This window comes from Dasypus novemcinctus, chromosome 11 (genome assembly GCF_030445035.2).
Source record: "Dasypus novemcinctus isolate mDasNov1 chromosome 11, mDasNov1.1.hap2, whole genome shotgun sequence".
In the NCBI taxonomy this organism is placed as follows: domain Eukaryota; kingdom Metazoa; phylum Chordata; class Mammalia; order Cingulata; family Dasypodidae; genus Dasypus; species Dasypus novemcinctus.
The window spans coordinates 11,072,914-11,087,031 of record NC_080683.1 but is presented as its reverse complement, the minus strand read 5'-3'; the positions used below and the strand labels follow the sequence as shown (position 1 = coordinate 11,087,031).

The 14,118-nt window shown below is 36.0% G+C and overlaps 1 protein-coding gene across 1 annotated transcript in view; it reads right to left on the bottom strand.

The window, feature by feature from the left end:
* Positions 1-14,118, bottom strand: part of DNAH8 (dynein axonemal heavy chain 8) — a 467,072-nt gene that overhangs the window by 110,742 nt on the left and 342,212 nt on the right. The window contains exons 68-76 of the mRNA XM_071218442.1: positions 13,821-13,985; positions 12,478-12,704; positions 10,596-10,714; positions 9,108-9,211; positions 8,073-8,249; positions 6,158-6,325; positions 5,467-5,682; positions 3,102-3,239; positions 588-715 (exon numbers count right to left, since the gene is read on the bottom strand). Of these exons, the coding sequence (XP_071074543.1) occupies positions 588-715; positions 3,102-3,239; positions 5,467-5,682; positions 6,158-6,325; positions 8,073-8,249; positions 9,108-9,211; positions 10,596-10,714; positions 12,478-12,704; positions 13,821-13,985 (1,442 nt within the window). The remainder of the gene's footprint in view (positions 1-587; positions 716-3,101; positions 3,240-5,466; positions 5,683-6,157; positions 6,326-8,072; positions 8,250-9,107; positions 9,212-10,595; positions 10,715-12,477; positions 12,705-13,820; positions 13,986-14,118) is intronic.

Here is a 14,118-nt window from a genome sequence, read left to right as displayed (position 1 = left end):
AGCTCACAGATCCAAAGCCTTGACTTCTAGTGGAGGGTATCCTCTCCCTATCCTTGATCCTGTTCAGATTAGTTGTGTGTTAAACTGTTTTTCATCACCCCCCCCCCACCCCCACCTCACTTCTTTTTTTCCTTCCTGCTATTCCTTTCTTTCTTCTCTCTGTAATTTTTCTGAGGGCACCAATTGACGCTAATACAAGATACCCTTGCCTTTGGAACAAACCATTGATCCACATTTTCAAATCACTGAAGTGAAGAAAAGAGAACTAGAGCAGGCATTTATGGTGTGCTGGCAAAGCAAAACAATATCAGAAATATTCTTATATTAAAAACCCATATTCCTGAACCAAAACTGGGATTAAGAATGTTTCAGAAAATTTTACTCACTCTCTGTTTTACTGAGAATGTGTGATTTAAGCTCTAAGCACTTTCTTAGATGATGGGATTCAGAGATTTATGTGTGGAAATAAAGGAGAAAAGCACTTTCTCATGGAAATGGCTATTATGATCTCGAATGTCACAAAGAGATGGAGTTTTGGGTGATTAAGAAAGATGAAATGCAATTAAAAGGAAGAATAAAATTCATACCTATTAATCTGAGCTTTGAACTCTTTACTTTGCTGAGTCCATCGGACTTTCTCTCCACTCAGTCCATCAATGAGAGTGGAAGCTGCTTGCATCTTTTTCCGGCACATATCAGCATCATTAAGCAAATCCTACATTCATAGAAGGAGAATGTCTCAAAGAACTTTTCAAAGTGCTTAATCAAGTGTCCATTATATTAACACATTAAAAAAGGAAATTCTTAATTTCCAAAATAAAAATACGGTGTACATGAAACTTTACATTTAAATTCTGATAATTCATTGATATACAGTATGATTAGTTATTTTAACTTATGAAATTTCTAGATAGCAATTTTGTAAGAGATAATCTAAAAATCATAAATTAAAATAGCATTTTAAAATATTTTCAAAACAGAATAAAATCAATAAAATATACTATGGCAGTTTGATATTATTTATGAATTCGAAAAAGAGATTATGTTTGTAAACTGGTCTGTTCCTCTGGGCGTGATACCCCTTTGACTGTATTAAATTCAGAGATTTCACTTCTACTTTATTAAATCATGTCATTAGGGCATGCAGGGTTGGTTGAATCCCAGCCCCCTAAAAGAAAAAGCCACGGCAGAGGAGAGAACTTGGTTTTAATGCTGGAACCCAGGGAGAGATGAGATATTCACCTGAGAGTTTACAGCTGACCTTGTGAAGAGACTAGAGCAGCTGAGAAGCCCTGAGAGAAGGAGCCCGAGAGAAGGAGCTGAGATAGGAAGAAGCTGGGCCCACGGAGCTATAAGAGGAAAGAGGAGGGCTGAACCGTCCCAGACATCACCTTCCTGCCATCTTGCTTCAACACATGGCAGCAGACATTTGGTGAGAAATTACCTCTTATGGTACCTCGAGATGGACTCTTTGGGCCCTTGTAACTGTAAGCTTTTACCCTAAATATATACCCTTTATGAAAGCCAGCAGATTTCTGGTACTTTGCATCAGCACCCCTTTGGCTGACAAATACACATACCATTTTGAGTCTTGGGTTTAATAATAATCCTGAGTTCTTTGTAGTTTACAAAGCATTGTCCTCCCCCACCCTCCACCCCAAATTCCTCATAACCACTAGGTACACTGTAGTCAAGCTTGTACCAGCTCAAGAGAGCCAATTGTTAAGTTTTCAGAAAACCTGTGAGCTGGTTGTTCAATTCAGCATTATTTTTAATTATATCAAGTTATTGTTAAACACAAAATATATTTTTTCTTCCCCTCCCCCTCCCCCACCGGCTGCTTTTGCTGTCTCTGTCCATTCACTGTGTGATCTTGTATCTATTTCTATCTTTTTGTCTTTTCTTCTCATTTTTCTCCTCTAGGATTCATCGGGATTCAAACCTGGGGACCTCTGATATGGAGAGAGGTTCCCAGTTCCTGGTCTCTGCTGTACTTCACCTGGATTCTCCCTTACGTCTCTCTTTTGTTGTTTCATCATCTTGCTGCATGACTCGCTTGCGCAGGCACTGGCTCATTGCGTGGGCACTTGGCTTGCCACACAGGCCCTCACGCAGGCACTGGCTCACCATGTGGGTACTCACGTGGGCACTTGGCTTGCTGTGCAGGCACTCACATGGGCACTTGGCTCACCGTGTGGGCACTCGTGTGGGCACTTGGCTCACCACGTGGGCACTTGGCTCCCTGCACAGGCACCCATATGAACACTCAGCTCACCACATGGGCACTCAGCTCTCTGCATGGGCACTTGCTTGCCACACAAGCACTGGCTCACCACACAGGCACTCTTTCTCTTCATTTTCACCAGGAGGCCCCAAGGATCAAACCTGGGTACTCCCATATGGTAGACGGAGGCCTTATCACTTGAGACACATCTGCTTGCAATATATTTTTAAAAGGTAATACATCCTCAAAACTCATCACTTCCTAATTATTTACCACATTTCACTATTATCTGTGCTCTCCAGGTTCAGCCCATTGTATCTGCATAGTGGACATACTATATAATGGTGTGCTGCAGAGCACATCATTTTCAACTCTGCATTCAGTTACATCACATTAGTAGCTTGAAGTTTGGAGCGGTGGGTATATTTACACCATGGAAATCAGCAAACACTGCTAATTAGGGCTCTCCTCCTCCCACCAAGGGTCAGCTGTTGAACACTGATCAGCCCTCCACAGTTTACAACTCACCCCATGAGGGAGTATTAGGATACCCACTTTACAGATGAAGTTAAGTCATTCTCCCTATATTGCACAATTAAGAAGTGGTTTTGAGTGAATCTCAAAACCAGTATTCTAACTCCAAAATCAGTACTCTGCAAATTACATCACAGTTGACTTTTCTAGACACATAAATATTCAAAATACAACAAGGAATTTGGAGTGCCAAAGATTCAAAATATGTAGTTAGAGTCAATGAACAAGGACATTCAGGTAGATGTTTTTTCATCAAGGAACATTGGCATAAATTCTCAACAGAACACATACTTGGGTAAAATTTCATTTTATCACTTTGGTAATTCTGTATATTTAATCTCACCATTTTCTCATTCATTGCTGCATCAAATTTTGCTTGTACTTTATCCAACTCGGCTTGTTTCTCATCCAGCAGTGCCTGTGCCTTCCCTAATTCAACATTAGCAACTGATAAACGGCCTTCCTGCTTTGCCAGGTTAGCCTTAAAAAGGAAAAGAAGTGGTTAGGGTAGAATTGTATTAGCTCTGTGATACAGTCATGTGATTTAAATTGGTAAATATTAACATAAATGTTATAATTTTTGCACTAGATGGTATTTTGGAGATAATCAGTTTCAGCATTTTCAGCTGGGGAAAGAATGGGTCTTTGAGATATTTCATTAAAAATTTTTTTCTTTTAGTTATTAATGTACTACCTGTCCACTATAGAAAACATGGAAAATACAGCAATGTGTAGGATGGAGAACAAAAATTACCCGTGATCTTAACTAGAGAAAACCTCACCCCATGAGTATTATATTAAGAGGTTGATAACTGGCACTTAGATTTTCTTCACTTGATGATTAAAATCATTTCCCCACACCCTTAATTTTTTTTTTTTCAGGAGTGCTACTTTTATGGCTGCATGATACTCAATGATTTGGATGTAGCAAAATGACTTAACCTTTTCCCTACTTTTAGACATTTCTTTCCTACCCACCCCACCTCCATTTTTAATTATTTTTAATTATGATAAGTAATGCTGTGATAAATACTTTGCATATATAAACATTTAGGATTGTTTCCTAGGTAAAAATTTTTTGAAATGAAATTATTGAAATGGTACTTTATCATCTTTTTCTATGCCCTTCAGCATGGTAATTATAAGGTTTTTGTAAGTTTAAAGTAATTAATCAGTAAAGCAAGCTAAGCCCAGAGCCTTGTGGAGGAAAAGTTCTTTGATAATGTTCTCATTTCCTTTCCCAATATTTGATTTATTTCAATTTAACCTTTTTCCCCAGAAAATTTTTATTTTATTTACATTTTCTAATATATTACATATAACTGTGTAAAATTTGATTTTTAACTATTTATATCTACACATCTGTGAGTACACAGATTTATCTCTATTATCATTTTTTAAAATATTTTCCTCTTCATCAGATTTTCCAGGAGCATATCTCCTCTATTTTGTTTTTGCAAAGCATCAGTGACTAGATTTACTCATCAATTCTGCTTTTTCTAAATGGATCCAAGAGGGCAACAACACAGCATTAATCCAAGCAGAGGGTCCTTCCTTTCTGGGCACAAGTCGCTGACCCAGAAAGTTCGTCCAGTGCCTACTGGATCTGTCATAGATTGATAGTGAGTACCACAATCTCAATTTTGTTTCTGTTAATTCCCACCTAAATTACTAAAGGGTTTTGCTTAATGTAATCTGATACTATTTCATTTAATTCTTAAAGTATTACAATTAATTTCTCACTTTTTTATTTTATGATAAAATGATAACAGCTCTCATAAATACTTTTTCTTGAATTCTACATTTATAGCAACATTTCTCCCTTGGTGATGTCTTATCATTTGAATCTATCGGCTCTATTTCCCCGTCCTTTCCCTTTGTTAAAACTTTATTTTTAATTTATTTCTTATTTTTCTCAAAGTTACATACAGCGTTTAAAGAGGCAATGATTTCTATAAGGCTTATTATGAAAAACAGTAAACCCTGCCTGCCTACTCACAATTTTCCACCCCACAGAGTAACGTTCAACTCATTTAGTTTTAATTGGGAGAGAGGGTAGTATATGTCTTGGTGGTATATTTTATGAATGCTTTCGTCCGTGAGAATGTCTTTCTGGTCCCTCAGACATGAAAAACAGTTTGGGCCAGTTATAGACTTCTTAGACCACAGGAATCGCCTCCTCAAAAACCTGCATACATTTTTCCATTATCTTCTAACATTTAGGGTTGTGAGAAATCTGTGACATCATGATTTCTCTCCTTTTGTTGCAACCTTTGTTTTTTAGATACATGGAAGGTTCTCTTCTGAAAATATTTGAAATTTAAAGCATTTCTAAGTATAGGTTTATTTTTATAAATTTTGCTTAGAATATAATAACCAAACTCTGTCTCCAAACCTAATCTCAGAACGTAATCTCCAAACTTTAAAAAAATGGCAAGTTTTTTCAATGATATACCTTAATTATTATTTCCTGTTTAAATTAACAAGTTGATTTCAATTTATTTGTCTGGGATGGCAAGAAACATGTAAGGGATAAAAACATGTATGAGTTAGAAACTGAGAAACATCGAGAAAAAAGAAAATTTTGGTAACAGGGGCATTTACATTTTTAGTCTAAATTATGCTTTTCCTTTTAATAGCAGTAATACTGATGACTGATTTTTTTATTAATTGTTGATTTACTGCATGAGAAAGGAAGGGACACATACCTTCAGGGGCAACACTTCCTTATTAATACCATAAAATGTTGCCATAGCAAGTGTCCAAGACAGCAGACCAGCCACATTGCCACAGACTTTTTTGGCACTTTCAAAAGTGTAATCATCCATATTAAAATACGGCTGTAATAACTCAACAGTCTCTTCATTTATAGTGTCCTTGGGGAACTGCTGGAGGCTCCACAGGAATCCTGTTGCACTCATCAACTGAAAAATAGCATCACAACTTGTAAATTTTAGTAGAAAATAAATATTTTCTCCCTTAGAGTTAATATGTGTTTCTATATTGAATTTTTTTTCAAAGAAGTAACAATTGAATTGCTCTAAACATATAAATCAAGACTACGACAATAGAATCCTAAATCTCTAAGTTGCAAGTTATTGTCCAGTGTCCTTGGTGAAAGAGTGAAAAAGAAACTTATGTTGCGTCCCTGTACAGTGAGTTCAATTAAATATCACCAGCCACACAGACCTCCGTTTCTGGGCAGATTTCATAAAAAAGCAGACATTCAGCTTAAAAATCTAGTCCAGCTTACATTTTGGGAGATGCAGTTTAAGATAAACTCTTCAATACAGAGTCATCAATTATTGTCTGCCAGCTTTTCTGTGGTCTGTGTTGAGTGTGCTGGGCTGGAAACACCAGATGTGCCTCAAAGCACTCACAAAGACAGACTTTACTTACTTTTAATGACTCTCCCCAGGATGGCTTGCAGCAAGGCTTTTCTGGATCCATAGTAACAGGGTCGATTTTCTTTTGAAATAGTAAGAGAACGCAGTCCATGATTCTCATAATAAGATGTGGGGGTTTTGCAAGTTTTCTGACTGTGGCAATATCATTTGGTTTGATAGTCTACATTGGGGTTTAGAATAAATATATTTTTTGGTCAAGTAATATTAATAGTCAAATGGAGATCTAATACTTTTAAATAATTAAGGTAGAAAACTGTGACCTCTTATTCTCTCCCCAACCCCTAACATTATCTCCTCAAGGGTTTGAGATGCAAGATTTTTGCATAAAAGCTCTTTGAAGGTTATTTGGAGATTTCTATATGCTTTTGTTTTTTCTGTTGCCCCCAATTAATTGTTTTAGAATAATACTATGATTCATTGTCCACAACCCCATTCCTCTCTTCTGTTAGGAACAAACCCCATTGATATGGGATAACTTGCTTCTTCAAAGCATAGAGTTTAGGTTGTGGGTAGATATTAAAAGAGGAGACAAGGCACTGAATACCAGATACTTCACCTTTAGTTTTCATGTTGAGGGCTGACCTGTCTATGGAAAGGGAAGGAATGTGAAGGAGACAAGAGAACTTACTGTCATTTATGACTCATAAAAATATTTTTGGAAGTTCCTATCCATTAGCTGGGTTTGCACTAAGACATTTCTTGACATTCAAGGCAAGAAGGACTGCAACACCATATGATCAAGAAAATCTCCTAAGACTCACGTAATTAAGTAATCTCTCTTATGAGTTATTTTAGGACTGCCAAAGGGAGTAGAGGTGATGTATGTGTCCTGGCCATGGTGATAATTTTATTACACAATTACCATAAATGCACTCATTCATTTAACAGCTACAGGCATTCTCCCATATAAAACAAAAACCAAACAAAAACAACCCTGCTCTCACAGTCTCCTGAGGAAGGCAGAAAAGACACAGCCAATGACCATATAGCCAGCTCTGTACCAGCTATCACAGAAAACAAAGGAAGGCTCAGAAAAAGAAAAGAAAACTTTCTGGAGGAGGTGAGGGCTAAAATTCACTCTCATTAGTCTATAAGGTTAGAAGAGACATTATTGGCAGAGGGAGAGGCACATTTAAAGGTAAGAGACTATGATTCTCCCAGAGGCCTATAAGTGTTTCTGTAGGGATAGACCACATTGTGTATAGGGGCCAAATGGCAAGAGATGAAGTTCAAGTAGACAAGTCAGGATGTCAGTCACACCACCACCATTTATTGAGTCCTTTCTCTGTGCCCAGAAAATTGTATTCATTACTTTTAATGCTTACATGGACCCTTCAAGGATCAATAGGGAATTATAATCCCCATGGAGCCCCAAGAAAGTTAAGTAAATTTACTCCAGATCACGTATCTAAGAAGTAGTGGTTGTGAGAAGCAAATGCAGGAGGTTTGCCTACCTCCAAAGTTATGCCCTCTAGCCTGATCGCTGTGGATTCCTGGCTGGGGCCTTATCCTCACCACTAGGGGAACTACAAGAGGATTTTAAGAAGGGGGCATGACATAATCCAGAGGGGATGCTAGAGAGAGTGAGAAGATTCTATACATATCTGCCATCCCTGTGTTATAGTTTAGCCCATTAATCACCAGCATTATTTCACAGCTCTCGTGGAAGGATGACTTATGGAATGAAAATGTAAGTTATGGGAAGATAAGACTTTAGAGAATAAAAACTTTAAAAATTAAATCAATGGAACCATTTGTTTCCAGACTCCACGATTATAAATCACATTAAGAATTCAACTCAATTTTTTAAATCTAAAAATCCCATAGTTAATTTCATGTACTGAAGTGTGGTGTCTATTAGGACTTTTTGTTGTTTTTGTTAGAAGACAAAACAATACATAGCTCACATTCAGAGCTGCTTCTGCTTCTTCCAGTGCAGGTCTAGCCGCTTCCAGTTTGGTCTCTGCTTTTACTTTTTCACTATCAATTTCATCCACAATTTTTTGGGCTTTGTCTTTTACTTCCTGCACTTCATTTTTAACTTTGGCTGAAGCCTGAGCACTTACTGTAACTTCTGCTAACACCTTTTAATTGAGGAAACACATCACATGAGCACAAATAGAACCTTTCAAGCAAAATTTATAGATTTGAGTAGGGAGAGAGTATTAATGTAATATAGGATAAAACATGAATAAGAGCAAATTTATTCTCCCTCTAAGTCATATATATTTTCAAGTTTTTTGAAGTAATTCCTTAGAACAGTTCTCTACAATCTTCCATTTTCTAAGCTTTTCTCAGACTTAGAGTATATAAATAAATATTTCAAACTTTGTGAAAAATGGCATTTTCACTCTAGGTAATTTCTGGAAAATTAGAAATATCACCAGTAAGTGTAATAGAATATGATCAGAAACCATATGCCAGGACTATGTTAAGTGCCTCCCGTAAATTATCTCATTTACTCCCAAACTGTCCAAATATCATTCTTAACAGGCTCTCAGTGAGTGGCAGCTGAAAGCAGTCTGAGATTGACAGAGCCCACAAATGTATCCATACTACCTAGGGAGGAAGTTTTTGGGAGTTTTATTAAATCCACCAACTCTTCCTCTTATTCTTTCCCCTCCTCTACAAAAACTTTAGATGAGACTTAGACTATCCTAAAATCTTGAGCATGGTAGAACCATCAAGAGAAAACTAAATATAACTTATAATCAAGCAAAAATTTCATAAGCAGATGAGAGAGAATAAGAGAGACAGGAGAAAGAAGAATCTTAGACCATGTAGAAGATAAAACAGTCAACAGTTTTTGTGAACATTCTCTTACCAGAAGCAGTCTGTGGTTTTATTGCCTTTTTATTTTTTTAATAACATTTTAAAATAATGTGTTTTTAATCTGGAAAAACATTCAGCATGACTAGTGATAAAATTAAATCCAAACTCACTTCATCTGCTTTTACAGAAGCCACTGCCAATTCCTTCTCCTTTACTGCAAGATCCTGAGAGAGTTTAGCAACAGATTCACTTGCCTCCATTAGCTTATCAAGACCTTTGAAAATGTGATAATTGGGCAGTTTACAAATACACACACACATTCTCTTTCTCAGTATGTGAATATTTCTGCATCAGATGTTTATCCAGTATTTACTACTCAAAAGGCACTATATAAGTATTATAACAAGTACAAGATAATTCTATATGGATGAAAGCTTTAAAATATACATATCTTAGGTGCAACAAACCTGATCATATTTGCTGAGAATTTCAACAGAGGATGAAGAAAATAACTCTGAATGAAGAATATTATCTAGCTGCATTTAAGGGAAAGTCACGATGCCATAATGAATAAAATTATTTTAGCCAGGAAACTGATTGGACAAATGTATTCTTTCTCCAGCTTTATAAAAAGTCTATAACTACCATGTTTTGCCTTTCTTTGAATCTTATTGTAGCTGTGTTGGCAACTGAGGCAGATGATATATTAACGTTTTGCGGTTTTCTCTGCTATAAAATGAAAATAATTGCTAAAACTGGTGTAAACTGGCCCTGCGGCTTTCAATATTATAGAGCAAAAATAACTGCTTGACTGAATTTCTCACATTCCTTCTGTGTTCTTGACAGTGGTGTGTTTGGTAAATGTTTAACATTTGGTTCTCCTTGGGTGGAAAATCACTGCTTTATGTGTTTGTCAATTTCCATGGTGTAAACACTCCCACTATGATTGATGTCAAGCTACCAAGAGGTGCTCAGTACCACACCATTATATGATATTTCCACCATACAGAGTTAATAGACACAATTTCAAGAACACTAATATAAAATGCAATAAAAACAATTAAGAATCAATGAGTTTTGTGTGTTTATTGCCTTTATTTTAATTTACTTTATTTAATCACAACTTTATATGGTTTAATTTTTAATAGAGAATGTGTTTAATAACCAGCCAATAAAACTCCTGAAAAGGTAATAATCAGCCAGCTTCAGCATACCACCCATTCTGAAGCATCACAGAGAACGGCTGCAAGAAGGTGAGCCGTGAGGAAACAACAGAACAAGCTTAGAAAACATTCACATGGCAAAGTTTATACAAATTGAGGAAAATCATCAGACCAAAAATGGAGAGCACCAGTGTTCACAGAAGACCATGTGCAAGCAGCCACTCACTGACTGCGGAGGCTCACTCCCCTAGAGGGTGGGCCCAGAATCGGAAAAGATGAGGAAAATGGTGCTAGAAAGTAAACAGGCCACCTCTTTTGGTTTTCTTCTGCCCAGAGTTTCCTGACAGGTTAAAGGGTCCTTACATGTATCCCTCAGGATTATCCACTACTAACAATAAAGTTTGCAATTTTCTATCAAACTCAACAATATCCACCAATAAAATAATGAGATCATTATCAAACGTGCCCTAAAAAGGGGGACTCCATTCTTCTTACCAATATTCATACGTTCAGCTTGATCATTAATATATTTCAACTTTTCATTATAAATGTTTTTATAGCCGTTTATAAAAGAGAGATAAGATTTAGGAGTCACATGTGCTCTTCGGCGGTATCTGAAAGTAGGACATAAAAATTATCTTCATATGTGTTATTTTTGGGGACCCCCCATAAAATCTACATACACTTCCCATTGTGAAATCAGAGCAATTCATTAGCAGACTGGCAGGAATTGTGAATGGTTTCCCTAACAGTAAGGTAGAAAGAACACTTTCATCCCTGTTTGACAGGATTTTGAGTTTTTTATTTGCCCCTTATCTGCTTCCTCTTCTCGAAAATGGAGAAAAGAATCTCTGCACTATGCCAAACAGTATCTTGCGAGGATCAAATAAAATAACGTATGTGAACAACACACTTTGTAAACTTTAAGGCTCTTGATAAGTATTAGGGATTAATTATTAATATGAACTTAATGCTGTGATCTGATTTCATTCAACTTATATTGACTACACACCTCTTAATTGCCAAAGGCCAACAAGGTGGGCTTACAAAGGTGAAAACCAGTCTCTCCCTGATTTACTGGAACTTCGTTGAAATCAAGGGAGCTACACTTGACCCAAATGTTCTAACCCACTATGGACTTTATTGTAGTAGTTATATTTAACAATAGAAATAAATAAAAGGAATAATTTTACATACAAGAAACCCAAGTCAAAAAAGAGCTCTTTGCATTCTGTAAAATTACTTTACCTTTTATATAATTTTTTCACTTTAGGAATTCTGAAGAACTTTTAACATTCAAAGTTTTTTCCCAAGATTTGGGCATCTATGTGACCATCATTAAAGTAATATATAAATATTAAATGCAGAATAAACCTCTAAACTTAAGAGGATATGAAAAATTTGGAAAATACACTCAAAATTTCAAAAATGAGTTTTTCACAGCTAAAAGAAGGTAAAATATTATCTCTACAGATGAAAGTAGCAGGAAAACTTCAAGTTAATTTAAAAAGAAATTCTTCCTAAGAGTAAAAGTTAATACACAATGATTTACACAGAGAATTTGAGAAATTATCTTGAATTCTTTAAGAGAGGTGGTCTGGGTATGGCTTTAAGTAAAGGAAAGAGTAAGAGATAGATAAACTTTTGTGAGGTATGGACACCTGGAATATTGACAAATTTGCTACCCAAATTATGTATGCAGAAAAATAGGCATAACCTTTCTGGGGGGCTCTGCACTCCCTGAAGTCCATCAGTTAAATCTATGGAAGGAGCCCACTGCTCGAGATCAATGTTAGCCCTTTATCCACATTTGTCAATCACACACGGTCATTATCATGCTTTGGGGAAAAAATGATATTTTTTTTTAACTGTTGACCAGCTTTCACATAATGCACACGAACAATGCTTTTGGTAAGTATACTTTCCAACAGTCAATTAAAATTTTGTTTCATAATTATTAGGCATGAAAAACCTAAATGTTCCCTTACCATAAGGCAATAAAGAAACTTTAAAACAGTGTATTTTTTAATCAAAATAAATAATGCATTTGAACAAGAAATGAATTTTAAACAATTTATAATGAATTAGTTAAGTCATTTTCAAAATAAAATTGAGCAAATTAAAGAAAGTGATCCATTAAGCATCTGTTACTTTGGGGTCTGGAGGGAAAAGGGTTATTGAAGTGTGGACACTGGCTAATTTTTAAATCTCATTTATTTATCATCTTCTCAATACCTAATCACTAGAAAATCAAAGCAAGAAAAATCTAAGTGCAGCTGGGACTTATCAACATGAGTCTTTGAACGCATGTAACTAATTCCTCTTTGGAATGCACTTAGTGGTTCTGTAGCTTTCATGCGTATGTAATGTTACTTACCTTTGGAAATAATTTTCACAGCTCTCTGAAACCATATCATGAAAGAGGCCCATTGTTTCTACAACCTGTCTTTTAGTTTCATTAGAACAGACAATATTATAGCCTGAAAGGAAATAGGAGGCCACAGCAATCAGAGCTTCCTTTGGCCAGCGACTGAACCAGTCCATGGTACAGCCTGATATCAAACCAGGAAATTTCAAAGAACGGGCTCGGAACTTCTCACCAACCTATTGATGGCAAATTAAAAAAGCATTATAAACAAAAGGGATTATATATTGGCTAGAGAGAACATCCACTACTAGGTTTATGCATTCTCAGCGAACAGTATGACTTCACACATTTTTTTTAAAAATCAACTACTTTGGGCATATCAGTATATAAATTAAGTGTCCTGATGAAGGGGAGATATTTCCACTTTCTTCCCTGCCTTAAGATTATGTCTATATAGTTGAGTTCCAGTCTAGAAGATACCTTTTAAGAGGAAATTGACAACCTAGAACTTTTCTAGAGAGAGATAACAAGGACAAAGTCCTAGACACTATAACAAGTGTAAACAGCTGAAGGAACAGGAGATGTTTGGTCTAAAATGGACACAGCTTGGGGGTCTGTAAAAGAGTTCTCCAAATATCTGTAAAACTTCATGTAGGAGAGGTACTTAGGTACATTTTTCAGGAAAGAATCAGAAGGGAAAAGTACAGCGGGACAAAATTCAATTCATTGTAATGAAGAGCTTTCTGGCAATTACACTATCTAAATAATAGGCAGGCTACCTTATAAATTACTGGGATACCCTAGAGCAGTGCTGTCCAACAGGACTTTCTGTGATGATGGAAATGTTCCATACATGTGCTTCCCAATATGGTAGCCACTAGCCACATGTGGCTACTGAACACTTAAAATGGAGTTAGTATGACTGAGGAACTGAATTTTTACTTTTATTTTATTTTAACTAAAATTTAAATAGAAAAATAGGATTAATGGCTACTATATTGGGCAGCACAGTGAGCTGGAAATAATCAAACCCATATGAAGGACATTTTAGATGATATGTCCATATTGGAGGTGGAGCTAGACAAGATTATATCACCAATTCAAAGAACCTATATATCTAGGTAATTAATGAAAATGTCGTCCATACTGTAATTTCTAATAATATGAATATTTTAAATTATCACACTTTGGTATAAAAGTTTGGTCAGTAGAGAGTGGTGGTAGTGAGGTATTAATTATAACTCAGTTACAAATGTTAGCTTCTGAGCAAATCATCTACTCAGAGAAGTTACACTAAGTACATCTAAATAAACAATTCCTCTTACATAGATTTAAATAAAATGAAAACTCACTGGAGAAAAGCAGAGAACAACATGCAAGTTCTTCTTTGATCTCGAAATGAAGTATTCATACAGATTATCAAAGGTAGGTGGATGGCGAGGCAGCTCCCGTTTCATCACTGATATCAGACCTTGAGTGATTTCATCCATTTCATCTCGAGCAAACAAATTGGAGATCTTCGAGGAATAGACAACAACCTGTTCTATACTTTAAGAGTTCCCCCATGTTATTTCACTGCCAAAATCTAGTTCTTTTTATGTATACACCATCTTTTAAAATATATTCTTTATATATCATTTTTAGATGTTT